Source organism: Panthera tigris, chromosome B2 (genome assembly GCF_018350195.1).
Source record: "Panthera tigris isolate Pti1 chromosome B2, P.tigris_Pti1_mat1.1, whole genome shotgun sequence".
In the NCBI taxonomy this organism is placed as follows: Eukaryota; Metazoa; Chordata; class Mammalia; order Carnivora; family Felidae; genus Panthera; species Panthera tigris.
In genome coordinates, this window is record NC_056664.1 from 34595532 (window position 1) to 34621931 (window position 26400).

The window sequence follows — 26400 nt, forward strand, 5'->3', positions numbered from 1 at the left end:
TATTCTCTGCCCACCCCGCCACCCCCGCTTCCTGGGAGGCCTCCGTGCTTTAATTCCAGCACAGAATCTTCTTCAGGCTTCATGAGCCACCAGACACAGGTGGCAGAAGGCCCTGGCTTATCATTGCCCTCATGGGGCAGTAGGAAGTCACAAAAAACTGTCCAACTGGAAATTTGAGCCTGGACTGGATAGTTGATGCTACAGAATTCCCGTTGTTAATTTTAAGTGTAAAAATGATATTGTGGTTATGTTTTAAGAGTAGTCCTGAACTTTTAGGGGCACGTGGTGGCTCAGATGGTTAAGCCTCTGACTTCAGCTCAGGTCCTGATCTCAGGGTTCGTGGGTTCGAGCCCCACATCTGGCTCTGAGCTGACAGCTGGGAGCCTGCTGAGAGCCTGATTTGGATTCTGTGTCTCCTTCTCTCTCTGGAGCTCCCCCCCCCCCCCCACACACACACACTCTGTCTCTCTCTCTCAAAAATAACAACATTTTTTTTTTAAAAGAGTAGTTCTTATCTTTTAGAAATACAAAAAATATTTATGGGTGAAATTATATAAGGCCTAGTTTTGCTTCAAAATGATGGAAAACAAAATTGACTAAGAGTTGATATCATTGTTGCAGCTGAAGGATTGGGGTCATTCAGGTTTACTAGAACCTCACCGACGAAGTGCCGTCCAGAGAGCCCCGGAGCCTGGGAGCCGGTTAGAAATGCAGAATCTTGGCTCCACCCCAGATCAACTGAATCAGAAACTGTATTTTAATAAAATAAAATTCCCAAGGGATTCGTGAGCACGTTCAAATGTGAGAAAGCACTGGGCTATTCTACTTTCGTGCATTTTTGAAACTTTCCACAATCAAAAAGTTGTGGGGTGTGGTTTTGCTTTTCCAAAATTGTCTTCACCAGCCCCAGGCAGATCTTCCTGCCGAGTCCCGGGCTGGAAGGACCTAGGGGGCCCTGTGGTGTCCCGCTCCGCCCTACGCGGGACGCCCTGGGGTCCACCAGGCCGCCAGCGCCGCCCCTGCACCGCCCCCCGCCGCCCCTGCAGGGCAGCGCACCTGCCGCCCTGGCTGGGTCTCCCGCCGCGTCCCCACACCGCCTGGGCTGTCGGGCAAGCCCGGGCGTGGCCGCGCACCGCGCACCTGGGCGAGCCGGCAGCCCGCCCTCGCGCGGGGGAGGAGCTGGCGGCGGGGCGGGCCGGGCCGTGACCGCGAGCGGGGGCCGGGTGCCGGGAGCCCGGCGGGCCGCGAACGCAGGCGCCGCGCCGGGGCCACCGAGATTGGGTGCCCGGGATGAGCTTCACCCGGAAAAAGGGCTTCTACAAGCAGGACGTCAACAAGACCGCCTGGGAGCTGCCCAAGACCTACGTGTCGCCGACGCACGTAGGCAGCGGGGCCTACGGCGCCGTGTGGTGAGACCCCCCGGGCCTGCGCGCCGCAGGGGGGCGCGGGGCGTCGGGCCGGACACGCGGCGGGCGCATAGGCACGGGGACGCAGGTGGAGCCTCCCGACAAGCCGGGCCAGTGCACCCCTTCCCAGACCCGCCTTGGGGGTCCCCTCCGCCGCTGGGCCCTCGGGGCCGCTCGCCCAACCGCCTTGAGCGAGGACCCCAAGGTCCAGAGTCCCTGCGGGCTTGGAAGACCCTCGCAGGGGCTCTTCCTGAGCTGAGCGCTTGGAGCTGGGAGGAGGCGACTGGGCAGCGGAGTATGAGCAAGAAGCCTCAGGCTGGCAGAGGCTGGCCTGAGGCCACTACAGGCGCCATCTCACTTTTCTCACTTTGCGGGGTCTCTGTGGCTTGAATTAGGACTGGGTCTGGTTCTCCAGGACTTGAACCTTATAGGGGACCCCGGAGTTCATCCAGGTGAATCCCTGATGTTACAAGTGGGCGCACTGAAGCCCAAAGAGGGAGAAGCGACTTGCCAAGTTGCAAAGAGTGAGCTTCCCTCCGGGTTCTGGATCCTGTTGGCATTAACTTGTGTATCGCCAGGCTCAGTGCACCCCTGTCAGTTACTGCTGGTCCCCTCTGATACCCCTGACCTGTCACTGTACCTGAGGCTGCTCCCCCATGTCCCCGGGGGGGGGGGGGGCTCTGTGCCTCCCAGCCTAGCCCCCTGGCCAGGAGGGATTTTTTTTTGGGGGGGGGGGTGGATGGCCTGGACTCTCCCGAGTGACCTGGGAGATTCCACCCGGGATGTGGAGTGGGGGCTGCTGGGCAGGAAAGCCACAGCCCGCTCACCTGTCTGTGCCCTACAGCTCCGCCATCGACAAGCGGTCAGGGGAGAAGGTGGCCATCAAGAAGCTGAGCCGGCCCTTCCAGTCGGAGATCTTTGCCAAGCGGGCCTACCGAGAGCTGCGCCTGCTGAAGCACATGCAGCATGAGAATGTAGGGCTGGGCCTGGGGGCTGCTCCGGAGAAGGGGAGGGGGAGCCCGGGAGGGGTCCTGACCAGGTCCCTCCCTGTGTGTGTGGATGAGGGGGGGAGGGCGCCGGCCTGAGGGGTGCAGGGAGCTCAGGACAGGGCCAGGAGAAGGGGACTCTCCTTCCTGCCCCTCCCACTCTTGTTCCTCACCTCATTAAAACGAGGCGCCAGGACCTGCCCTGCCTACTTCCCAGGAAGGGTGAAAAGGGTAGTTTTGGCAGTGGAGCAAAAGGAGCTTTGGGAGGTGCAAACATACTGTTTCATGGGCACAGAGGCGCTTTGTCATTTGTTCTGAGGTCTCAGAGCTGTGGTGCCCCCCATCCTGGTTAATGTATTTGCACACGTGGCCCTGATAATAACAACAATAACCACAGACAGTTGAGCACCTACTGTGTGCCAAGTGCTCTTCTCGGAGCTTTGCAGAAACTGACTTGTTAATCCTCACGTATTACAAGAGTTAAGTACTATTATTCCCAGGTACAGAAGAGGAAACTGAGGCACACAAAGACTGAGGTCATATGGTTAGTCGGTGACAGAGCTGGGATTTGAACCTAGGCTCTGGGGCCTCAGTGCAGAATTATGAGAGCATCTTGTCTGACAGAAGCAGCTGGGAAAGCTGGTCACCCAGCTCTGGGCCTAGCAACTGGGCTTTGGAACAGGATACCTAGGTTGGAGGGTGAACATTTAAAATAATGATTTCAAAACATTGGGCACGTTTTAAGCCCCGTTGCTCTTCAGCCAGCCCCTCCCCATGGCCCCCAGCCACAGGTGATCTTGCTCCTGGATTCCTCTTCTGCCCTTTTTACTGCTTCTGAGAAGGCCAGGAGCCTGCCTCCTGCTGGAGACGGTGTATTAGGAAAGGGCCGGTGGTCATAGGCATGGCTGGGGCCCCGGGGCTGGGGGCAGAGAGGGCTGTGGCGGCTGCCCAGCCTCACTGACAACCTTCTCCCCAGGTCATCGGGCTCCTGGATGTCTTCACCCCAGCCTCCTCCCTGCGTGGCTTCCATGACTTGTGAGTTGGGCTGCACTGGGTTCCGGGGCATCTGCAGGCCTTACTTGCCCCTCGGGAGCAAGCTGGGGGAGAGTCCAGATTTCTCTCTTCTGGGTAGGGGGGCTTCCTGTCCTGCTAGTCCCTTTGTGCCGTCCACTAATGCGTGATTCTGTCTGGATTCTGTCTGGATCCAGCCAAGGGTGGAAAGAAAGGCAGGCAGGAAGAGGTGGGAGGGGCTTAGCGGGGTCCTTGACTGACACAGAGCTGTCTGCTTGTTGGCTTCGCTTACTACCCGCTTTAATACCACCAAGACCTCATTGCCAGTCCTCACAGGATCTGCACCGGCTTACCTCCCCATTCTATGGGGTCCCAGGTGTGGGTCTGGGCATGGAGCGAGGAGTGGGAAGGCTTGGCTGCCTCTGGCTGATGGGGTGTTTGACAGTCACATAGAACCAGAAAATTTAGACCAGTGCCTGGTCTAAAACGTAGGAACCTTTGGGAAGATGGAGTCTTTCTTTTTTTCCTTTAAGTTTACTTATTTATTTTTGAGAGAGAGAGAACAAAAGCAGGAGGAGGGGCAGAGAGAGGAGAGAGAGAATCCCAAGCAGGCTTCATGCTGTCCTTGTAGAGCCCCACGCGGGGCTCAAACTCACGAACTGTGGGATCATGACCTGAGCCGAAATCAAGAGTCAGATAGATGCTCAACCGACTGGGCCACCCAGGCTCCCTGAACTGACCCTATTTCACATGCAGCTGAAGGTCTTTTTGTTAGGATGCCTTTGTTTTAAATTTAATGCAGTGATTCTGAATAGAGTTTTTTTTCCAATGAAGCCAGCTGCTGGGCTTAACGTGGGGAATTTAAAGTGGACCAGCCCCCCAGGAAGGGTGGGGGTGTAGTCTTGAAATGAATACTCACAGTAGTGTGGTCGGTGCTCTATGTATGGTCAAGTGCTGGGGACTGTATGCTGCCTCAGGGGGCTTCACAGAGGAAGCTCGAACTCAACCCCAAAGGGTGAGTAGATGTTTGCCTGCAGTAAAGGTGCCAAAAGCATCCCGGGCAGAAGGAACTGCATGGACAAAGGCCATGGTGCATGAAACCCAACAGACTGGACTGTTGGGGCGATATTGAGAAGTTCACTGTGGCTAGTGAAGGCCAGTGGCTGGTTTGGTCAAGGGAAGAGTCCACACTTGATCCCACAGGCAGCCTCAAGTCCAGGGAGGATTTGAACATTGGGGTAATGTGGTCAGATAAGATTTTGGGGTGCACTGTGGCAGGAGAGAGAGCCTGGAGAGTAGTGTCCCAGACCCAGACCTTGATCTAAATAAGGCAGAGGTGATGGGATGCCAAAGAGCAGACCTGAGACCTGTCAAAAGGCCCTATCTGTTGGGACGCAGTGGCTGGGAGAGGGGGGTGTAGGTCAAGATGCCAGGCTCCTGCTTGAAATACAAAGTGGAGGAAGAACAGACGTTGGGAGAAAGAACGAACTCCATTTTGGACACTACTTTTGAGGAGCCTATGAACGTTCCAGTGTTTAATCAGCAGTTGCAAACACATCTGGAGCCCAGGAAGGTCTGGGCTAGGGTAGAACATGGTATAATACTGTTGATTAAGAGATCAACAGAGAATCTTGAGGAGGTGTCAGACTGCAAGAGGTCCAACAGGAAGAAAGGGAGCCACAGGTGTGTGTGTGGGGAGGAGGGCGGTCATTGGTGATCTTGATCTGAGCCATTTCGGAGGGGCAGAAGCAGACACCAGATTGTTAAGGGATTGGAAGTTAAGGCAGCGGGTCAAGAGGTGTGGACCACTCTTTCTAGAAGTTTGGCTGGGGAGGGAAGGAGGGAGAAAGGGTAGTTATTTGAAGAACCAAGTCAAGGGAAGGTGGTTCTAGCATGGTGAGACTTCAAGTTTGTCACCAGAGAAGAAAGCACCAGGGTCCATGTAGAGGTGAAAGACAACACTAGGGAGGGGACAGTGCATGAAGCAGGGTCCCTCATGGGGGAGGGCAGATGATCAGGTAAAAGAAAGTTTCAGAAAATCACAGGCTCATAGAGATGGCCTTCATCACATCCTTTTTTTTTTTTTTTTAATATTCCTTTTTAAAAATTGTTTTTAAGTTTATTTATTTATTTTGAGAGAGAGAGAGAGCAAGCTGGGGAGGAGCAGAGGAAGAGAATCCCAAGTAGGCTCTGTGCTGTCAGCGCAGAACCCGATGCAGGGCTCGATCTCACAAATCGGGAGATCGTGACCTGAGTAGAAATCAAGAGTCGGATGCTTAACTGACTGAGCCACCCAGGCACCCCTTTGATATTCCTTTTTAAATCATATTTTGTTCTGGACGTTGCTGTTACTACCTTGAGCAACAGCTATATTTTGCTGACCTTGACCTGTTTTGCAATCCCACAGGAGGGTACAATGGCTCAGCTACTCCTTCTTCCTTCTTCTGCCCTTCTATAATAATAAAAATAAAATGTTTTATTATTTCCTTCTTGGAAGGGCACACATCCTTGGTTGTTTGTGGAGTTCTCCCAGCTGGGCATGACCCTCTGGGGGAAAAAGTATTTAAACAGAAGCAGAGGGGAACTCTGGCAGATGTTTCTAAGTCACAGCTGTGGCTTTCTGTGGGGCGTGGAAGGGGCCAAGGCGAGGGCACACAGATCCATTTGGTTTTCCTGAGCACGCTCCAGCTAGAATGCTTACCCTGAGCTCTGCCAGCTGGGTGGCCACCGTGGCCAGGCTGGGGGCCAGAAGCCAGGAGGCCCGTGTGGAGGTCCGGCTGGCTATGATGGGGGCTGGTTCTTGCACACGGAGGCCACCTCTAAGGCCTGTGCTCTGCCCCAGCTCCTTTGCACCTCCTGTGATCTCAGGCCTGGGGCTGGGCGGGACTGGGGACTGTCAAGAAGCTCTCATGCCTTGCAGCTACCTGGTGATGCCCTTCATGCAGACAGACCTGCAGAAGATCATGGGGATGGAGTTCAGTGAGGACAAGATCCAGTACCTGGTGTATCAGATGCTCAAGGGTCTTAAGGTGCGTGGGGGCCCGGAAGGTGACCGAGGGGGGCGCCTTGGTGTTGACACCTGAGGTTTGGAGAACACCAGGACTTGGGGGCTGGGAGAGCACCCTGTGACAGGGAAGAGGAGGTTTGGAGGCAGCCTGAACCACCTGGTGTGGAAGCCGGGTGCCGGACTCACCCTTCGCACTCTCTCCCTCTCTCTCACACAGTACATCCACTCAGCTGGGGTCGTCCACAGGGTGAGTGCTCTCTCCGCTCCGGTCCTCAGAGGCCCCTCCACCCTCCGCACCATGGAAGGATTCTCCACAGCCGGGGAGGAGGAAAGGAGTGGGGAGGCGAGAGTCCTCTGGAACCTGGCGTGTGGATATTTCCCCCCCAGCCTTGGCCCAGGAAGTCCTGCTCAGAAGAACGTTGTGTTCTGGGGAACTTTCTGGGTGCTGCAAACGAAGCAAGCCTTGAACTGTTTCAGGCTCCAGGAATCAGGAGTATCTTAGAGCTAGATGGGCCCAGGAGGACACCTGGTGCAGCCGTCATTTTCCACACGAGGAGACTGACACCCAGAGAGGGGAGAGGGGGGCAGGCTCCCATCTCTGCCTCTCGGCCCAGTGCTTCCTCTCTCCTCTCATCTAGGACCTGAAGCCGGGCAACCTGGCCGTAAACGAGGACTGTGAGCTGAAGGTGAGTGGGCGTGGGCTGGGGTGGGTTGGGGTGGGCCCCTCTCCCCTGGGAGCCCCCAAAAGCTGCTCCAGGACTGTCTGCAGCAACTCTTTGTTCCTCTGTCCCGCGAGTCACAGATCTTGGATTTTGGGCTGGCCCGGCATGCAGATGCTGAGATGACCGGCTATGTGGTGACCCGCTGGTACCGGGCCCCTGAGGTGATCCTCAGCTGGATGCACTACAACCAGACTGGTCAGTGGCCAGCTGCTCGGGGGTGGCAGGGGCTGGGGATCTTCTCTGGAAGCTTCTCCAGGGCCGTTGTAGTTCCTTTGGGTCGACTGACTGCCAGGTCCTGGTCAGCTGGTCCAGGTGATGCTTCCTCCCTCCCTCCGCAGTGGACATCTGGTCTGTGGGCTGTATCATGGCAGAGATGCTGACCGGGAAAACTCTGTTCAAGGGGAAAGATTGTATCCTTTGCTGGAAAAGCCCACCTCCATCCAGGGATTCATTCCTTCAACAGACACTTTATTACTTTAATCCCTCTTTTTTTGTTGTTATTGTAGAAGTGGTACGTGCTCACTCTAGAACAACTGTATTATTTTATTTTTAATGCTTATTTATTTATTTTTCAGAGAGAGAGAACAGGGGAGGGGCAGAGAGGGAGACAGAGAGAGAGAGAGAATCCCAAGCAGGCTCTGTCTACACTGACAGTGCAGAGCCTGATGCAGGGCTTGAGCTCATGAACCACAAGATCATGACCTGAGCTGAAATCAAGAGTCAAATGCTTAACTGACTGAGCCACCCGGGTGCCCTCCGACTCTAGAACAATTTTAAAATGCAGGTAAGGGAACTGATGAAAAGCACCACCTGTCATTCTGGCACCATGTAGAAAATACATCATGCTTTGGCATCACACATACTAATTGAGCCCCTGTGTGCTGTGCAGGAGGAGAATATGTGGAGTCTGCACTGCCGAACTCAGTGTGCGGCAGGGGGGACGGTGATGAAGAGAGGGATGAAGGTGGCTGGGCGGGATGGGAGCTGGAAAGGGGTCGTGTCCAGGAACATTTGTGGCGAAGGACTCTTAACCCAGCCTGGTGGGTGGGAAGCCTTCCAGAGACCTGTGTCCTCTCCGGAAGGAAGGCACGTCTGGAGCCTGGCTCGTTGCCACGGGGCCTGGGTGGGAGTGACGGAAGGGCGGCGGGAAGGGCAGCCTCAGATCTACCAGCAGCGAGTGAGGCGGAGCCTTAACCCACTGCCAAGACCTGGACCAGCTGTCCCAGATCCTGAAAGTGACCGGGGTGCCGGGTGCAGAGTTTGTGCAGAAGTTGAATGACAAAGCAGTGAGTGGCAAATGGGTCTAGACTGGCCTCGGCTGTGTACTTGGCTAACCAGGGGTCACGTGGGCTGTGGGCCTTTGGGAAGGAGGGCTCCCCCGTTGCCTCCTTTTTGCCCTGGCAGATGCTCTTGCCTTCATCCCACTTTGGGCTTTGACCTGAGCCTTCAGCCCGGTTCCAGGGCATTTCTGGGGTCCCCCCGCTCTGTACCCCAAGTCCTGAGCCCGAGGGGCTGACAGATGGGGATTACTCAGTGCTTCTCTGTCTTCCAGGCCAAATCCTACATCCAGTCCCTGCCACAGAGCCCCAAGAAGGATTTCTCTCAGCTCTTCCCACGGGCCAGCCCCCAGGGTGAGTCTTGGGCCCTGCCTTCCACGGGTCTCTGACGGGCCTCTGACGTCTGTCCCAGCGGGCGGGCTCTCCCAGGCCTGGGATGTGAGATGAGTGTTCTGTCGCTGCAGCCACAGACCTGCTAGAGAAGATGTTGGAGCTGGACGTGGACAAGCGTCTGACGGCCTCGCAGGCCCTCGCCCACCCCTTCTTTGAACCCTTCCGAGACCCGGAGGAGGAGACAGAGGCCCCGCAGCCATTTGATGACTCCTTAGAACATGAGAAACTCACAGTGGATGAATGGAAGCGTAAGAGCTGGGGGCCTCGGGTTCGTCCTCTCTCTGCCTGCAGCCTCTCTCTCCTTTGGCTCCACGGTTTCCATGCGTGGCCTCTGGCGGCCCCACCGCCCTCCTGGATCACTGTCAACACCTCCTTCTCTCTGAGCAGATATTGTCTCCTGTGTGCATTTCTTACTCCCTGAGCTGACTTCTGCTCCACGTTACATCCGGGGAGGGGCCTCTCTTTTGCTCTGGGCACCCGCCCCCCCCCCCCCCCCACACCTCACACCTCACACCTCGGGCCACCCTGTGTTTCTCAGAGCACATCTACAAGGAGATTGTGAACTTCAGCCCCATTGCCCGGAAGGACTCACGGCGCCGGTGTGGCATGAAGCTGCAGTGACCTGCCCAGCCTCACCCTTAGCTGAGCCCAGGGACCACCACCCGGCACCACCTGCCAGACACCGCCCCTGGGACCGATGTCTGTTTGTCACTACTACAGTTTCAGCTCTTCTTGGATTATAGCCTTCCAGGCGGAGGACACAGGGCCCTTGTCCTTGTGGTAGGAAACAGGCCTAGTACATGCAGAATTCAGGGATGTTGGCTGGGAGAAAACAGCTCTGATCACAACCAGCCACATTAAAATGCCAGTCTGGAGAATCGCCTATGTGTGGGGTCCTTCTTTCGAGCTGAGGGGCGGACTGAGCCAGGGCAGGGGGTCTGGGCAGTGACGGCTTATTCGTTCGCTAAGGCTGCTGTGACAAATCCCCACAAACCGGATGGCCTAAAACAGCAGGACTTTATGCCCTCACAGCTCTGCTCGCAGGAAGTCTGAAATCAAGGTGTCGGAGGGGCCATGTTCCCTCTGAAGATTCAGAGCAGAATCCTCCCTTGCTTCTCTTCAGCTGCTGGTGGCTTCTGGAACCGTCGGTGTTCCTTGGCTTGCAGTTACATCACTCCAGTCTCTGCCCCTGTCTTCACGTGGCCTGTTGCCCTCCGCGTATCTGTCTGGCCTCGCCTGTTCTTATAAGAACACCAGTGATTGAATTTAGGGCTCACCCTAATCCTGTCTGATCTCATCTCGGTCCTTGCTAATTACATCTACCCAGACCCTGTTTTCAAATAAGGTCACATTCTGAGGTTCTGGGTGGACATGGATTCGGGGAGGACACTACTGGACCCACTACCGATGGCCATGAGGGAGGGGCTCCTTCCTGGGCCCCGCGCTCTGTTGCCGAGCCAGACGTGTTTGGCTGCTAAATTAAGGGAGTTGCAGAGAGCTGCAGCTGGTGAGACATTACATGCAGGTTATTTTGGGTGAGTGATAAGCAATCAAGATACGAAACAATAGCAGGTTTGCTGACTGGGAGCTGCAGAAGGCAGGCAGAAACAGGCTTTTTCCGGGCTTTCTGGAAAACTGTTCCACTCCGGCCTCCTCTCGGGAATGATACATCTCTCCTGAGCTTTAACCTGACAGTGGATGGGATTTTTCTGTTTACATTTGAAGAGCTTTGGCAAGAACAAATTCCCACGCGCAGGGAAGGAGCCAGGAGCCTGGCCTAGTCGTTCCAGCCCTGGGGCCTGGGGTTAAATGCAGATTCCTGGGCCCTACCCCAGACACTCTGATTTAGCAGGTCTGAAGCTGAGACCTGAGAACATTTAATGAAGACCTCCCTGACCCATGCCCAGGGATTCTGATGGACGCCAGACCTTATTTAGAAAAACATTTCATTGGGTTCAGTACCATTTGTCAAGGCCTAAATCAGCAACCTGCAATGGAGGACTTACATGGGCTTCACACACTCATTTTACAGAAGTGAAGACTGAGGCTCGGGGCACTTTTAGGGAGGTGAAACTGTTCTGAGACTATAATGGTGGACACATCACATCATGCATTAGTGAAAACCAGCAGAACTGAATACCACAGGGTGAACCCTCAAGTAAACCATAGACTTTAGTTAATAATAATGTATCAGTATTGGTTCCTCACTTGTAACAAATGGACCACACTAATGCAACCTGTTAATAATAGGGTAACTGTGAGGCAGGGGCGGGAGGAGTGTTGGGGAGGGAGTATATAGAACTTTCTGTACTTTGGCATGAGTTTTCTGCAAACCTAAAATTGCTCTAAATAAACCATGTCTACTTTTAAAAAAAGAGAAGAAAAAAGCTTGAGGTCCCAGGGAGATAGGGTCTGATACCCACAGCCAGGGAGTAGGGATGTCAGGAATTGAACCGAGCAGCCTTGACCACTGGGCCCAAGACACTTAACCCACACTTGGATTCAATGGTGGCTCAGCCTTCTGTACCTTCTAGCCTGCCTCTCTGAACTTCTCTGCCTATGTCCATGGATTCTGCTTCCTCTCCCACAGGGTGAACCTGCCGTCAAGGAGAGAGGGGCTGGCCATGTCCTGCCACAGCCCTCACCTTGCTGGTTACTAAACTGCCCCAAGTCCCCCGAGTCAAAATCCCTCAGTTAAATCTTTCAGCCTTCTGAGACTCCTCACTGGTCCCAAGGACACAGTCCAGTCTCCTTGGCCTGGCATCCTACCTAACATCATGTACTCCTACTGCCTCCTATTTTCCTTCCCCCCAACGTGACTTGCCAGACCACCAGTCCTGGGATACACCACGGGGCTCACTTTGCACATGAACAGGTTAAAGGTTCTGACAAGTCCGTCAGTAAAGAGGTCTGCTCAACATTAACCCTGAACTTGCCAAACGTCCTTAACCACAAGACCCCATCTCCTGAGAGCCATCACACACACAGCCCCCATTTGCACAGTGAAGCTCAGGGCACGAGTCCCAGGACTGCTCCCCAGGTGGGCCTGGAGCTTCTTTCAGAGCCTCTGCCTAGGAGGTCCTTCACCCCCCTCCTCACTTAGGAAAATCCTCCTTAGCCTTCGAGACTCTGCCTCAGGCCGCCATCGAGAAGAAAGTTCTCCATCGACGGCCATACCACCCTGAACGCGCCGGATCTCATCTGATCTCGGAAGCTAAGCAGGGTCGGGCCTGGTTAGTACTTGGATGGGAGAAGAAGTTCTCCATAATCCTCCCTAAGAGAATGGGTGTTTTCCTCCCTCTGCCCCAGGCCCTCTGTGGGCAGTAGCTACAGTCTGTTACAGTCCGTGTGGTTCTGCCTCCCCTCCCCATAGCACACTGTGAGCCCTGCTTGGGACAGCTTATCTGTGAATGGGCAGATGTCGTCCCAGGGTCCTGCCGATCATGTCTCTGCCCCCACCAGACTGCATAGTATCAAGGGCAGAGAACAAAGCAGGAAGCAGAAGCAGGTGGCCCTGGCCTGCATCTTAGAGTTGCTCCCCCGAAAATTTCTAGGCTTTCAAACTCCCAGGCCTCTGCCCATCATCCCAGTGTCCCTCCAGTCCCTCCCCATCCCAGAAGTAAACTTCTGTGTGTCACTTCAACCCCTTCCCTACAATCCTCTCAAACCCGGGAAGTTTCTCCAAAGGGAGGTGACAGTGCCGGGCAGTGGGAAGGGGTTCATGGATTCTGGCCTCGCCCGTCGGGCACATGGCTGGAGGGACAGGAAACGAGTCCAATTATAGGCTGGCTGGGGGACTGGGCTCAGCTACTCTCAGAATCGGCCTGCAGGACCTCTGACGAGTCTCTGTGTCCCTCCTGTTGGTGGACAAGGTTGTTTTTGCCTGCGATAGGCAGGGAAGCTTGAAATTTCCTGACAGAGATAGGGAAGCCAAACTCAGGGACTGGAGACAGTTCAGTGACAGCACGCTGGATCTCCTCCTCTGTGAAAGGAAGGGTGTCCTTGTACAATGTGCAGCTCTTCTCCCAAGGCCACTGGGGCCTACAGCCGGGGCCCGGCCACCAGTGTCACCCAGGCCAGGGCTTGCCTGGTGTGTTAGGGGTGGCGCTGTTCCCAGTGAGGGGCAGCTGATGGGAGGCTGGAACTGTCCCTGCCGGGAAGAGCCCGGTGCGTGAATGACCCAGTGCCTGAGGGGCCACAGGCTTGTTTGAAAGGGGAAGGGATCAGCTTTCCCCTGGCACAGAGAGATAGCTTTGGTTCCCTACCAGGGTGTGGGAAACTCACTTCTGAGGAGGGAGGAATGTCTTCCCACCTCTTCTCCCCACTCTAGGCTTTTGTGTTGTTAAATTCAGTTGAAACAATTCCCTAAGCACTAGTGCTGGGGTGCCCCCTCCCTCTAATCCACAGTGAGCTCGGGGCTCTGTGATCCTCCCTAAATCCTCCTGTGATTTAAGGTAAGAAGCTAGTGACTTTCTCCCTTTTCACAACGGGCAGCAGAGACCAGACACCGTTCAACCAAATCGAAGATCTCAGTGAGATGTCACCATGGAGGCCTCACCCCTGGTCCCCTGCCCGGAGATTTCCTGGGAATTCTCATCTAATCCCACCTGCAGATGTGGAACCTCTGCCCTCGCTCTGGGCCAGTGACAACAAGGCACCTCTGGGTGGGGGGCTCTTAACCATTTTCTGTGCCTTGGATCCCTTCTCAAAACAATATTTTCATAAACATAAATTGAAACACACAGGATTACAGCAGAAGCCAGTTATGTTGAAATACAGTTGTGAAAACATTTAAATGTGTGATGTTGTAATTCATGGGTTTCTTTATTAATGCATTAGATAACAAGATCTAGCCGTGAGCCTGATAAACCACAAATCTGAAGTAGAAATGAGCATGAACGATGTTTCAAGATAACTGCAGCAACTGTAGAGGGAAATGAAAAGCTCTGTGCTTTCTATCGATGCTGCTCATATGACCTTAGTCTGCAGCCTCTGTTTAGAACCGAGGACATGGCAGCAAGTGGCCGGAAAATCGTAATATTTTTCAACCCAAGTTCACGGAGTCTGACTTACAGGGTGCAGTCTGTGATTGGTGGACCCAGTGAAGAACCCTTGTTATAGAAACTAAAATGTGACTTTTTTAAAAAAAATTTTAATGTTTATTTTTGAGATGGAGAGAGACAGAGCATGAATGGGGGAGGGGCAGAAAGAGAGGGAGACAACAGAATCGGAAAGCAGGCTCCAGGCTGAGCTGTCAGCACAGAGTCCGATGCGCGGCTCAAACTCACGAACTGTGAGACCATGACCTGAGCTGAAGTCAGACGCTTAGCTGACTGAGTCACCCAGGCACCCCCGATGTGTATTTAGTTTTGAGGGAGAGAGAGAGAGAGAGGGCAGGGGAGGGGCAGAGAGAGAGGGAGACACAGAATGTGAAGCAGGCTCCAGACTCTGAGCTGTCAGCACAGAGCCCCATGTGGGGCTCGAACTCACGGATCGTGAGATCCTGCCCTGAGCTGCAGTCAGATGCATAACCAACTGAGCCACCCAGGTACCCCTAAAATGTGACTTTACATATCCTCTGCTATTTCTTTTAGTGTTTATTTTTGAGAGAGAGAGAGAGAGAGAGTGAGCAGGGGAGGGACAGAGAGAAGGGACAGGGATCTGAAGCAGGCTCTGTGCTGGCAGCAAAGAGTCTGATGTGGGGCTCAAACTCACAAACCAAACTGTAAGATCATGACCTAAGCTGAAGTCAGACACTTAACCCACTGAGCCACCCAGGCGCCCCAACCTCTGCTATTTCTTAACTGATCCCCCAGCCCCACCACCACCCGCACCCCCTCCCTCTCACCCCGTCCTCTGTCTTGTGTAATCACAGAGCTGGATTGGAAACTTTCACATCTGCACCTGGAAGCCTACAACACATATTACACCCCCCTCCCCATTTCTCTGTGTCTCCTAACCTCACAGTCCAGTAGGAAAGGTCTGACTGGGGCATTTTGCTCGGGAATTTGCCGAGGCCTCCATAACTAGTTTGCAAACTGCATGGAATTCTCCCATCCCAACTTTACCGCATTTCCTCTAAACAATTTTAGTGATGAAGACATTGGGTTCCAGAGTAGAGATGGGGCCCAGGCCTCCTACCTACCATATACTGTTCTTTCCACTGTGACAGTGGTGTGGTGATTGATTGAGAACTGCATTACTGTCCCTGTCCCCCCAACCACCACAGGCATGAAGACAGCCAAGCCTAGAGATGGGTTTGTGTTAACTGGCCGACAGAGGAAGCTGTGAGAAAGGCATTTATTTCTCTGTTATCCCCAAGGTCTCATCTTTGAGAATATTTTGCTAGGATTCTGGGAAGAGAACAGGTTGGGAGGTGAGTAGGTATGAGAAGTAGTGGGCCTGTTGGTCCCCATATTCTTTTGAGACTGTGACCAGCTCCCTGTCAACACCCTTGCAAAACTCAAGAGGAGGCTGCTGAGTATGCTTGGGAGCCCAGGGCTCCTAATCTTGGCTGAAATTCCTGTGTGACAAGTGTGTCCTGTGGCATCAGAACCATGGACCTGAAAGAGCCCTGTGGACTGGGACAGGGGGCTTCTGTGACAGACACAGTTGGTTTCCTATCCATCAGCCACCCTCCCTTCTTCTTTCAAGAACCCACATTTTGTTCAGGCTGCAACCTGCACAGAAACGTGGGCCTCTCCCCCAGCCCCAGATGGTGACCCATGATTGTTCTACACCAAAGGAGCTAATTCTCTCTGCTGCTTGTGGGCTTAGGACTCAGTTCTGCCCAAGAGGACTTAGGGGAAGTCTGGGAAGGAGATCTAGGTGGTGTGTACCTGCCATCTGCCCTGAAGATGGTTTTGTGAGCTCTGCAGCTCTGGCAGCCATTCTGTAACCACGAGGAAACAAGCCCAAGGCTAAAAAGTCCATACACTGAGGATGATAAAATGTAAGGATGCCAAGGTCCCGATTTCTTGGAGACATCAGGAAGCTGATGACACCACTCCAGGGACTGCCTGCCTCCAGGCTTCTTATTATATGAAATAACTACATAACTTTGTAGCCGAAGGCACCATCACTCAGAGATTCTCCTACGTGTAGGTCACACATTCTTAACTCGTGCACCAGCACAGTGGTTTTAGGCACAGAAGGATTATCAGAGACGTTTTCTTTGTGTCGTGGGGTCCAGAAGATCCCAGAACTTTTGTGTAATTCTGAGGAGGAGCCCAGCCCAATAGAACAGGGCCTTGGCTTTAGAAGCTCTAACTTCGTCCGGCCTCTTCTTTTTTAGCCCCCATCAGAAGAGCGGTGCCTCTTTCTATCCCCGTTCTTTCCCTGTGCACAACACCGGTTAAGTTTTGGGCTCTGGACGTGCGCTGCCTGCCATTAACCAGCCGTGTGATCTTGGGCATCTGTTTCCATACCCCAAAAATGAAATTAATAGAAGGAAAGCATTCAAGACAGTGTCTGACACATAAGAAGCGCTCACTGAACATTAAGTGTGATTTTTTTCTACCACATCCTCTTTTCTCCTTGCTCACCCCATCTTCCTGTCATCTTCCCTTCCTCCTTCTCAGAAGCAGCACTTCCGGGGTGCCTGGGTGACTCAGTCAGTTAAGCATCCAACTCTTGACTTGATCAAGCGATCAAGTGATCTCAGTTCAATGAGATTGAGCCCTGTGTCGAGCTCTGCTTGGGATTCTCTCTCTCTCTCCCCCTCCCCTGAGCATATGTGTGTGTGCACATGCAGGCACTCTCTCAAAGTAAATAAACTTAAAAAATAAAATTACGACACTATAATTAAAGAAAAAAAAAAGAAAGAAAGAAACAGCACTTTTCTTCACTCACCTGGTCTCCACATCAAATCCTCCTTCAGTAGGTCCTCAAGAGACTACGTCCCGGTCACTCTTGGCTTATATGATGACTCTGGGGTCTGGGAGGCTGCATTGTGTGGAGGGCAGAACAGGGGCTTTGCAGACAAAAAGCCTTGGGGTTAAGAGAAAAAGAGTGGAATTTAAAGAACTGGCTCACCTCTCCGGGGAGGGGGTGGTGTTGGCAAGTTTGAAATCTGTAGGGCAGGCTGGCAAGCTAGAAATTCAGGCAGGAGTTTTATATTACAGTCATGAGGCCAAATTCCTTTTTCTTCGGGAAACCTCGGCTTTTGCTCTGATGACCTTCAACTGTTTGGATGAGGTCCACCCACGTTATGGGAGGTAATCTGCTTTTATTTAAAGTCACTGGTTGTTGGGGAGCCTGGGTGGCTCAGTCGGTTAAGCGTCTGACTTTGGCTCAGGACATGAACCCATGGTTCAAGGGTTCAAGCCCCATACCGGGCTCTGTGCTGACACCTCAGAGTCTGGAGCCTGCTTCACATTCTGTGCCTCCCTCTCTCTCTGCCCCTCCCCCGCTTGCACTCTGTCTCTCTCTCTCTCTCTCAAAAATAAACATTAAAAAAATGTTTAAGTCCACTGATTGTAAATGTTATTCATATTCAAAAATCCGTCGAAGCGGGAGTGCCTAGCTGGCTCAGTTGATGGAGTATGTGACTCTTGATCTCGGGGTTGTGGGTTCAAGCCCCACATTGGGTGTAGAGATTACTTAAAAAACAAATAAATAAGTAAAAATTTAATAAAAAAAATAAAAATTCTTCACAGCGTCATCTAGACTCGTGTTTAACCAAATAACTGAGCACATCGCCTAGCCAAGTTGACCCATAAAATTAACCATCATACCAGGTGTGTGGGGCAGGATACTTCTCTGAGCCTTGTGTTTCTTCGTCTGAAATGGAATAATAGAAGAGCGCACCGTGCAGGACTGGTGAGGGGTGAGTGCATACAGAGTGCACAGTAAATGTTAGTCTTTTCCACCGTTGTTATGGTTGTACCAGGAGGCGCTCGAAACACATGCTGAGGGTGGCAGTCAGTGCTCTCGGGCTTCCAGGGAACAGAAGCCATGGCTGCTGCTCTCTGGCTTTCGGTTGAGTAGGTATCACACAAAACCGTGCAGGTGCACTGTTCTCCTCTGACTCATCACCCAACAGAGGGGTCCAGAACCTCTGGTGCGTGGGAAGACGCCCAGGGAAACGGATCGTCAGGAATTCTTCACCCTCTCCTTTATGTGGAAAGGAGGAAAGTTTTTCCACTGGTTTTCTTTCTCTTTGAGACAGTGGAGGGCTTGGAGCGATATGTCAGAAAGAATTAAGTTTCTCTTCTTCAGCAACCATTTCACATTTTGTAAGAACTGCATATTCATGAGGGTACGCAGCCTAGTAGGGACCAGATGACAGCTCAGTTTTCCTGGAAATCAGGAAATCAATCAAGCTGCCAAACTGAGATGTCTGCATTGTGAAATACTGCTAACATTCCAGAAAGTTGTTTTAAATGAGAGTTATTTTTAAAAAGGAAATTCTTTCTCTCTCTCTCTCTCCCTCTTCTTTTTCTCTATTTTTCTTCTCCTCCCTCCCTCCCTCCCTCCCTTCCTTCCTTCCTTTCATTTTTTAAGCTAGTGTTACCCAGCATTGGACTACTTCTTCTACTAGGTTCAGAGTAGGCATGAGTTTTTAAAAGTAGGTGGGATTCGGGGTGCCTGGGTGGCACAGTCGGTTGAGTGTCCTTCTTAGGCTCAGGTCATGATCTCGCGGTTCGTGAGTTTGGGTCCTGCGTCGGGCTCTGTGCTGACAGCTCAGAGCCTGGAGCCTGCTTCGGATTCTGTGTCCCCCTCTCTCTCCACCCCACCCCTGCTTGTGCTCTCTCTCTGTCTTTCAAAAATGAATAAACATAATTTTTTTAAAAAGTAGGTGGGATGAGATATGGGTCTCTCTGCCTCTCTCTGACATTTTCCATTGTTCCAACTAATTGGCACCCCCTTCTGCTTGTCCAGGAATCCACATGCCTTTGTCCACACTTGTCCCCCACTGTTTCCTGTGTTTTTACAGTGAAACCAGGACTTCAGCCACCTCCTCCAGAGTCAGGAATAAAATGATTCCAAAAAACATTCTTTGTGTCCAGTGTCAAGCTGTACTTGAAAAAAAAAGAAGAGAGAAAGGGGAAAAAAAAAATTGTGTGTGTGTGTGTGTGTGTGTGTGTGTATTATATCTATATATGTGTTTTACTTGTAAAAGTATGTATACATAGGGCGCCTGGGTGGCTCAGTTGGTTGAGTGTCCAAGTTCGGCTCAGATCATGATCTCGCTGTTCATGAGTTCAAGACCTGCATCAGGCTTTGTGCTGACAGCTCAGAGCCTGGAGCCTGCTTCATATTCTGTGTCTGCCTCTCTCTCTGTCCTCCTCCACTTGCACTCTGTCTCTGTCTCTCGCAAAAATAAACATTACAAAAAAATTTTTAATGTATATATATATATATAAATATAAAATAAACTTTTAATTACAGAACAGTTTTAAATTTACAAAAAAGCTGCAAAGAGGATACAGAGAATTCCCATATACCTGGATCCCACTTTCCCTGTTATTATTATCTTATGTTAGTATGGTACATTTGTCATAACCAATCAAGCGATATTGATATATTATTCTTGTTTTTATTTTATTTTTGATTTTTTAAATTTTTAATGTTTATTTTTGAGAGACAGAGTGCAAGCAGGGGAGGAGCAGAGAGAGGGAGACATAGAATCTGAAGCAGGCTCCAGGCTCCGAGCTGTCACCACAGAGCTTAATGCGGGGCTTGAACCCATGAACCACGAGGTTATGACCTGAGCTGAAGTCAGACACTTAACCGACTGAGCCACCCAGGTGCCCCTAAGATTTTTATTTTTTGAGTAATCTCGACACCCAACATGGGGCTCGCACTTGCAACCCAGAGATCAAGGGTCACATGCTCCACTGACCGAGCCAGCTAGGTGCCCCCAATGTTGATATATTATTAACTAAAGTCCATATTTCATTCAGGTTTCCTTAGTTTTTACCTAATGTCCTTTGCTGTTCGAGAGTCCCATCCAGGATGCCACATGTCTCCCGAAGCTCCTCTTGGCTGGGACAGTTTCTCAAACTTCTCTTGTTTTCAGTGATTTGAACAGTTTGGAAGTGCACTGGTCAGGTAGTTTGTAAAATGTCTCTCAGTTGGGGTTTGTCAATGTTCTCCTACCGGGGTTCATGTGTTTTGGGGATGAAGGCCAAGGGGGTAAAATGCCGTTCTTATTACATTGTATCAACACACATACTATCAATATGATTTATCACTGTTGATGTCAAGCTTGATTGCCTAGCCGAGGTTGTGTTTGCCAGATTTCTCTACTGTGAAGTTACATCCCCGCCCTTTTCATGCTATTCCTTTTGGAAGCAACTCACTAAGTACAGCCCACGCTTCAGGAGGGGCAGTTATGCTCCACTTTCTTGAGGAGAGAGTATCTAAAAAACCTATTTGGAGTTCTTCTGTATGGGAGACTTATTCAGCAATTTATCGACATCAGCATGGACTCATTGATGTAGCTTTATACTTCACATAATAAATAAAATAATAAAATAAAATAATTAATAGTAATAATAAATAGCAAAAGCTTTACCTTTGACTTGATTTGTAGATTTTCTTCCTTTCATGTGGCTTGAGCCCGTATCCTTGAAAGGATCCGGAGATATTGTCCACAGCCAGGAGGTGAGCCCACTCACTGATCATGCAAACGAATGGGGTCCTAGAGGTCTTGGGAAACATTTTTCACTTCTTCCATTTGGATGCTGGTCATGCCACAAAGTCCATGTTGGATGCACACCCTGAAGGCCCTTCCTCTCCTGTCCGCCTTCACCCTTGTTGCTCTTCAGTCTTTTCCACTCCTATGTGCACCCACACCTAGTAAGGATTTGGGGGGTACCTTCATTCTATTTGGATGACAGAATAGGGCTAAATACAATAAATAACATTCATAGGCCTTATAGCTATTCCATTATTGCATGTTTTCTAGGTGCAGTGTTTTGGGTACTTTTGAGAGAGAGAGAAAGCACAAGTGCGGGAGGGGCAGAGAGAGAGAGAGAGAGAGAGAGAGAGAGAATCCCAAGCAGGCTCCACGCTGCCAGTATAGAGCCTGATGTGGGGCTCGATCTCACAAACCATGAGATCATGATCTGAGTCGAAATCAAGAGTCTGATGTTTAACTGACTGAGTCACCCAGGTATCCCCATATTATTTCTAATTTTCACACTAATTGCAAGGTAATTATTATTCCCGTTTCACACATGTGGAAACTGGGTGTCTGAGGGTTTAAAAAACTTCCCCAAGGCTTTCCTTTACCTGTAAACTGTGCTCCGCCTCAGCAGTTTCCTTCACTCTGCTGTTCTCATCCATTCTTAATGTTCCCTTCTGCTCATCTCTTCCTAAAGTTCCTCTTTGCGTGCACTTCCCTTGTCAGCCTCAGTTTGTCTTGTGATACTGTTGGATGAATTCAGTGAGATGCATGGAACACCTCAGTGCCAGGTTCAATAAATGGCATCTATAATTACTGCTAATTTCAAGAGGATTACATTAACTATTTAATAAAAAACAAAAAAGCAAAACAAACAAACAAACAAACAAACAAACAAAAAACCCCAAAACCCCAAAACCTCTCTCTTTCTATTCTTGGTCCCTTTCCTGTTTATGCTCACCTTTTAGTGGTCCCTTCTCTTCTCATGGCTTTAAACACCATCAATATGTCAGTGAATACTAGATGCATATTGCTACTTTTTATCATCCCTGTGAATTTCAGACAAGTCAACATCTTCACTTGAGTGGTTTTTTTCAAAGTGTTTTATTTATTTTTGAAAGAGTGAGTGGGGGAGGGGTGGAGGGCAGGACAGAGGATCCGCACTGACAGCAGTGAGCCCAACACAGGGCTCAAACTCAGGAACCATGAAACCATGACCTGAGCCAAAGTCGGATGCTCAACCGACTGAGCCACCCAGGCACCCCTTTCCTTGAGTGTTTTACAAAAGTTGAAGGTTTTTTGTTTTTTTCTCAATAGTGGTCAAGTAGCCTGTATTGTATTTTAATAATGATAGACTCTGGACAAAATTTAAAAAAAAAATTTTTTTAACGTTTTATTTATTTTTGAGACAGAGACAGAGCATGAACGGGGGAGGGGCAGAGAGAGAGGGAGACACAGAATCGGAAGCAGGCTCCAGGCTCTGAGCCATCAGCCCAGAGCCCGACGCGGGGCTCGAACTCACGGACCACGAGATCGTGACCTGAGCTGAAGTCGGACGCCCAACCGACTGAGCCACCCAGGCGCCCCTAAAATTTTTTAAAACACACAATTTGAAGGGACTAGAGAGAACACAAACAGGCAGAGACTGGTGGAGAGCCAACCGTTGGTAGAAGGGAGGGGCAGTGAGTAAGATTTGTGATTATAAAAATTTTTGCCTGAAGGCACTGTGTAGAATATGTAGCATGTGATGGCCAGAATTCAAGCATAAATTTGCTAGTCTTACTTGTTTGACAAGTCAGAGAATAGGAAGGAAGAGAAATCCAAGAAAGGAAGAATTCACAGAGGCTTCCTATTTATCTATTATCTCTCCCTCTCTCTTTATTTATCTAAAGTAAGCTGTAGGTCCAATGTGGGGCTTGAACTCACGACCCTCAGATCAAGAGTCACATGCTCTACCTACTGAGCCAGCCAGATGTCCCTCATAGAGGCCTTTTAAAAGTTCACATAAAACTTGGCCAAACACTTGGCTGACGCCTGATCTGTGCACGTGCAGGGGATACTCTAAGGACCCTAGCAGAAAACAACTAGAAAAAAAAAAAAAGTAAATAAATAACTGGAAGTTGAACAAACAAGGTAGAAATTTCGGTGCTGCCCATCTCAGAGAACACAGAATTTGGAATTATATGCCTATCAAGTTAACTGCCTACTAAAAATAAACACTCTCCAGAGGAAGATATTAGAATCTTGATTTTCTACAATGTCTCATTTACAATGCCCAGTATTAAAAGATTTTTTTAAAAACTCCACTAAACTTGCAAATAGGCAGGGAAATGTGAATGCCACAGAAACTGGTCAATAGAAACCACACCTCAAAGGGGCACCGGGGTGATTCCGTAGGTTAAGCATCTAACTCATGTTCACACCATTTGTGGGTTCGAGCCCCACATCAGGCTTGCTGTTGTCAGTGACACAGCCCACTTCAGATCCTCTGCCCCCCTCTCACAGCCCTCCCCCAACCGCTCTCTCTTTCTCTCTCTCAAAAATAAACATTAAAAAATTTTTAAAAGTAAAGAAACCATCCTCAGATAACTCAGATTATTTAATTAGTAGGTGAAGATTTCAAAGTGGCTTAAAAAATATAATCATAATGAATGAACAGATGGGCAGATTCAACAGAGAATGAAAAACTAAGAAAGAACCAAATGGCAATTCCAGAATTAAAAAGCTTAGTACCCGAAGTGAACAGTTTACTAAATAGACTGTTTAGTGAACAGTTTACTAAATACTTAATAGAATATTGAACATGAAAGAAGAGTGAACTTGAATTTTTAAAAAATTATACCAACTGAGCAATTACCTCCAGTTGTCTTATGATTGGCAATTGTCCTAAGACAACTGGGAAGCAAACACACAACTCAGACTGCTTTTATCCCACTTACCCTACCAGGACCACTGGTTTGCCTTGCCTCCTTCCCTACACATCAATTCAAACAGCCTCATATGAGGCTAAGTGGAAGCGGAGATAGCAGGCAACCTTGCCTTGTTTTAAAGGAAGCACTTCAGGGGCGGCTGGGTGGCTCAGTCAGTTAAGCGTCTGACTCTTGGTTTCGGCCCAGGTCGTGATCTCATGGGTTTGTGGGTTTGAGCCCTGAGTTGGGGTCTGCACTGTCAGCGCAGAGCCTGCTGGGATTCTCTCTCTCCCTCTCTCTCTGCCCCTCCCCACTGGCACACTCATGTGCACACACTCTCTCTCTCAAAATAAATAAATAAACTAAAAAAAACACAAAGGAGGCACTTCAAAAATACTTAATGTTGTGGTTAAGTACGAACGTTTCCTCGGCAGTTAGGAGTCACGAGTTCAGAGGGGGCAATGTGATAGGGGAAGATAGGTTTCCCTAGGCAGAGAGGGAAAGATCAGGGCCTGAGGTCCCCAGGTGGGAAAAACACCTATTTTGGAACCATGCTGGGAGTGTCTGACCAGAGCAAGCCCCCTTAGGCATAAGGTTCCTCTTAAGAACTTAACAAACCCCATCTACTCCCCCTCAAGAATTTGACAAAAGACCTAGGTATGGCCATAGATCACCCCTCATACAATGGAAATGAGCCAATCAGGAATGGACAACCCAGCACCTAGAACCATCAAGCCAATAAGCCCCCGAGAAGGGACAAGGGGGAAGGGCTGACAGAACCGTATAAAACAAAGACCCTGGCATATAGTCCTCAGGCATTTGTTTTTGGATGTCCCCTCTCTGAAAAAAGAGCTTTCTTACTATTCTTCCTTTCTAATCTTATATTCTGATTAAACTTCTGCCTGCTGCCAAAAAAAAAAAAAAATGTATGAATATTTACTGATTTTTGGTACATACACTTTATCAGGTTAAGGAAGCTGACCTATGTTAAACGGTATTGAATCCTTCTTCTATAAAAATTATGGTTTTTTCCCCCTTTAAATCTGTTAATATGTTAAATATATTAACAGATTTTCCAAGATTAACCTATCTTCAGATTCCCATGATAAATTCTTCTTGGTCATAACACATACACACACATGTACTATGTTTATTAGTGAAATTGGTGTGCCATCTTCCTCTCCCCCACTAGCTTCATTTGATTAATGATAAAGTTATTTTAATCTATAAAATGACTTTGAGAGTTCTCTCTCTCTCTCTGGAAGGGTTATATATCTGTATTAGAATAAAATGAGGGGCACCTGGCTGGCTCAGAAGGTAGAGCATGTGACTCTCTGTCTTAGGGTCATAAGTTTGAGCCCCACATTGAGGGTAGAGGTTATGAAAGAGAGGAAGAAAGAAAGAAAGAAAGAAAGAGAAAGAAAGAAAGAAAGAAAGAAAGAAAGAAAGAAAGAAAGAAAAAAGAAAGAGGAAGAAGGAAGGAAGGAAGGAAGGAAGGAAGGAAAGATGGATATGTTCTTTAAATGTCTGGAAGAAATGATTATTAAACCGTTTGGGCCTACTGGGTGTGTGTAAATATTTAACAACTGATTTGATTTTCTTGGTTATAGGTTCATTCAGATTTTCTGGTTTGTGTTGTGTCATAGCGTTACAGATGCTTTTGGCAGTAAGCAACCCACAACCTAACAGTGGCCTAAGTAACAAGTCCCTCTCATCCTTCTGCCTCGCACAACCAGAGCGCAGAGGAGGTATTTGCAGGCTGGTGTAGATACTCAAGGACACAGTCTCCTTCCACGTCCTCACTTCCTTATCTTCAGCTGCTGGCTTGTCACTTTGCGTTCTCAAATTGAGTACAGCACCTCTAGGCACCGTGTGGATCCAAACAGGGACAGGCTGAGAAACGTTGTCTTTTCATTTGGGACAGCAGTTGGCGTTGGGACTGATCTTTTCTGAGATCAAGGAATCTTTACCTGCTATGTAAATAAATTGGAGTTCTGTGCATGCATGCGTGCATGTGTGTGTGCACACAAATATGGTTGTCGAAGAGGCAACAAATGGATAGTGTTTGTCAATTAGTTTTGGTAAATTGCAATTCTGTAGGAAATTATACTATGTATTTTATAAGAAGCTATATATGTATTATATATAATCTAAGATTTTAATATATCAGCATAAATATTTTCATAGTATTCTCTTAGGATTTAAAAAATCTCTGCTCTATCTGTAGTTATGTATCTCTTTTCTTTCTTAATATTGCTCTTGGCATTTTCTGTTGCTCACTCTCTCAATTTTGCCAGAGCTTTTTTACTTTACTAGTCTTTCTTTTTGTGAAATCAACTTTTGGCTTTGTTGATCTGCTATATATTTATTTTGTGTTTTCTTTTTAAAAAGTTCATTGCTATTCTTAGCTTTCATTCTTTTTTTAGGTTTATTTTATTGTTCTCTTCCAACTTCTTAAATTGGGTGCTTAGCTCATTAATTTTCAATTTTTCTCCTTTGCTAATATACATATTTAAGGCCATGAATTCACTTCTCAGCTGTATCCCATAAGATTTGACACATGATATCTTGATTATTATTATTAAATTTTTTTTCAATCTTCACTATGATTTCTTTTGGGGCTAGTTATAATAAGTTTTTACATTCCAAACATCTGACATTTAAAATGTATCCTTCTGTCAGGCATTTCTAATTTTTGTTGTTGTTAGAGAGAGAGAGTACAAGGGGTGGAGAAGGGCAGAGGGAAAGAGACAGAATCCTAAGCAGGCTCTATGCCCAGCACAAAGCCTGACATGGGGCTTGATCCCACAACCCTGGGATCATGAACCAAAATCAAGAGTTGGACTCTCAACTGACTGAGCCACCCAGGCACCCCTATGCATTTCTAACTCAGCTGCATTGTGTCAAAGAACATGTGCTAATGATTCTTGAAAATAGACTTAATATTTTAGAGCAGTTTTAGGTTTATAGCAGAGTTGAGCTGAAAGTACAGAGGGTTCCACATATTCCCTCTCTCCCTCCCCACAAAGTTTCCCCTATTATTGACATCTTTTAGTA

General features: G+C 49.4%; 1 protein-coding gene and 1 long non-coding RNA gene across 3 annotated transcripts in view; one reads left to right on the plus strand and one right to left on the minus strand.

The window, feature by feature from the left end:
* Positions 1-1203: 1203 nt before the first annotated feature.
* On the plus strand, positions 1204-9682 carry MAPK13 (mitogen-activated protein kinase 13). Its single transcript, XM_042986214.1, has 12 exons — positions 1204-1409; positions 2251-2380; positions 3369-3427; positions 6324-6432; positions 6628-6657; positions 7049-7096; positions 7213-7327; positions 7471-7542; positions 8339-8418; positions 8685-8763; positions 8874-9050; positions 9341-9682. Exons 1-12 carry the CDS (start codon positions 1291-1293, stop codon positions 9421-9423), a joined length of 1101 nt encoding a protein of 366 aa, XP_042842148.1. The 5' UTR covers positions 1204-1290; the 3' UTR covers positions 9424-9682.
* Positions 9683-9774: 92 nt separating this feature from the next.
* The window catches only part of LOC122238613, a 55659-nt gene continuing 39033 nt past the window's right edge, over positions 9775-26400 (minus strand). Inside the window, exons 2-5 of one of the 2 annotated variants that reach the window (XR_006217610.1) lie at positions 21043-21180; positions 20324-20604; positions 16654-16791; positions 9775-10038 (exon numbers count right to left, since the gene is read on the minus strand). This is a non-coding gene — a long non-coding RNA (uncharacterized LOC122238613). Of the gene's footprint in view, positions 10044-16653; positions 16792-20323; positions 20605-21042; positions 21181-26400 lie in introns of both variants that reach the window. The other variant, XR_006217611.1, reaches the window with a different exon arrangement.

What these genes read in the sequence shown, in the direction of transcription:
- MAPK13 (XM_042986214.1), top strand. Translation starts at nt 1,291, where the DNA reads ATGAGCTTCACCCGGAAAAAGGGCTTCTACAAGCAGGACGTCAACAAG. An exon ending in TCTGTTCAAGGGGAAAGATT is followed by an intron (nt 7,543 to 8,338) that starts GTATCCTTTGCT and finishes CCCACTGCCAAG; the next exon opens with ACCTGGACCAGCTGTCCCAG. An exon ending in CCCACGGGCCAGCCCCCAGG is followed by an intron (nt 8,764 to 8,873) that starts GTGAGTCTTGGG and finishes CTGTCGCTGCAG; the next exon opens with CCACAGACCTGCTAGAGAAG.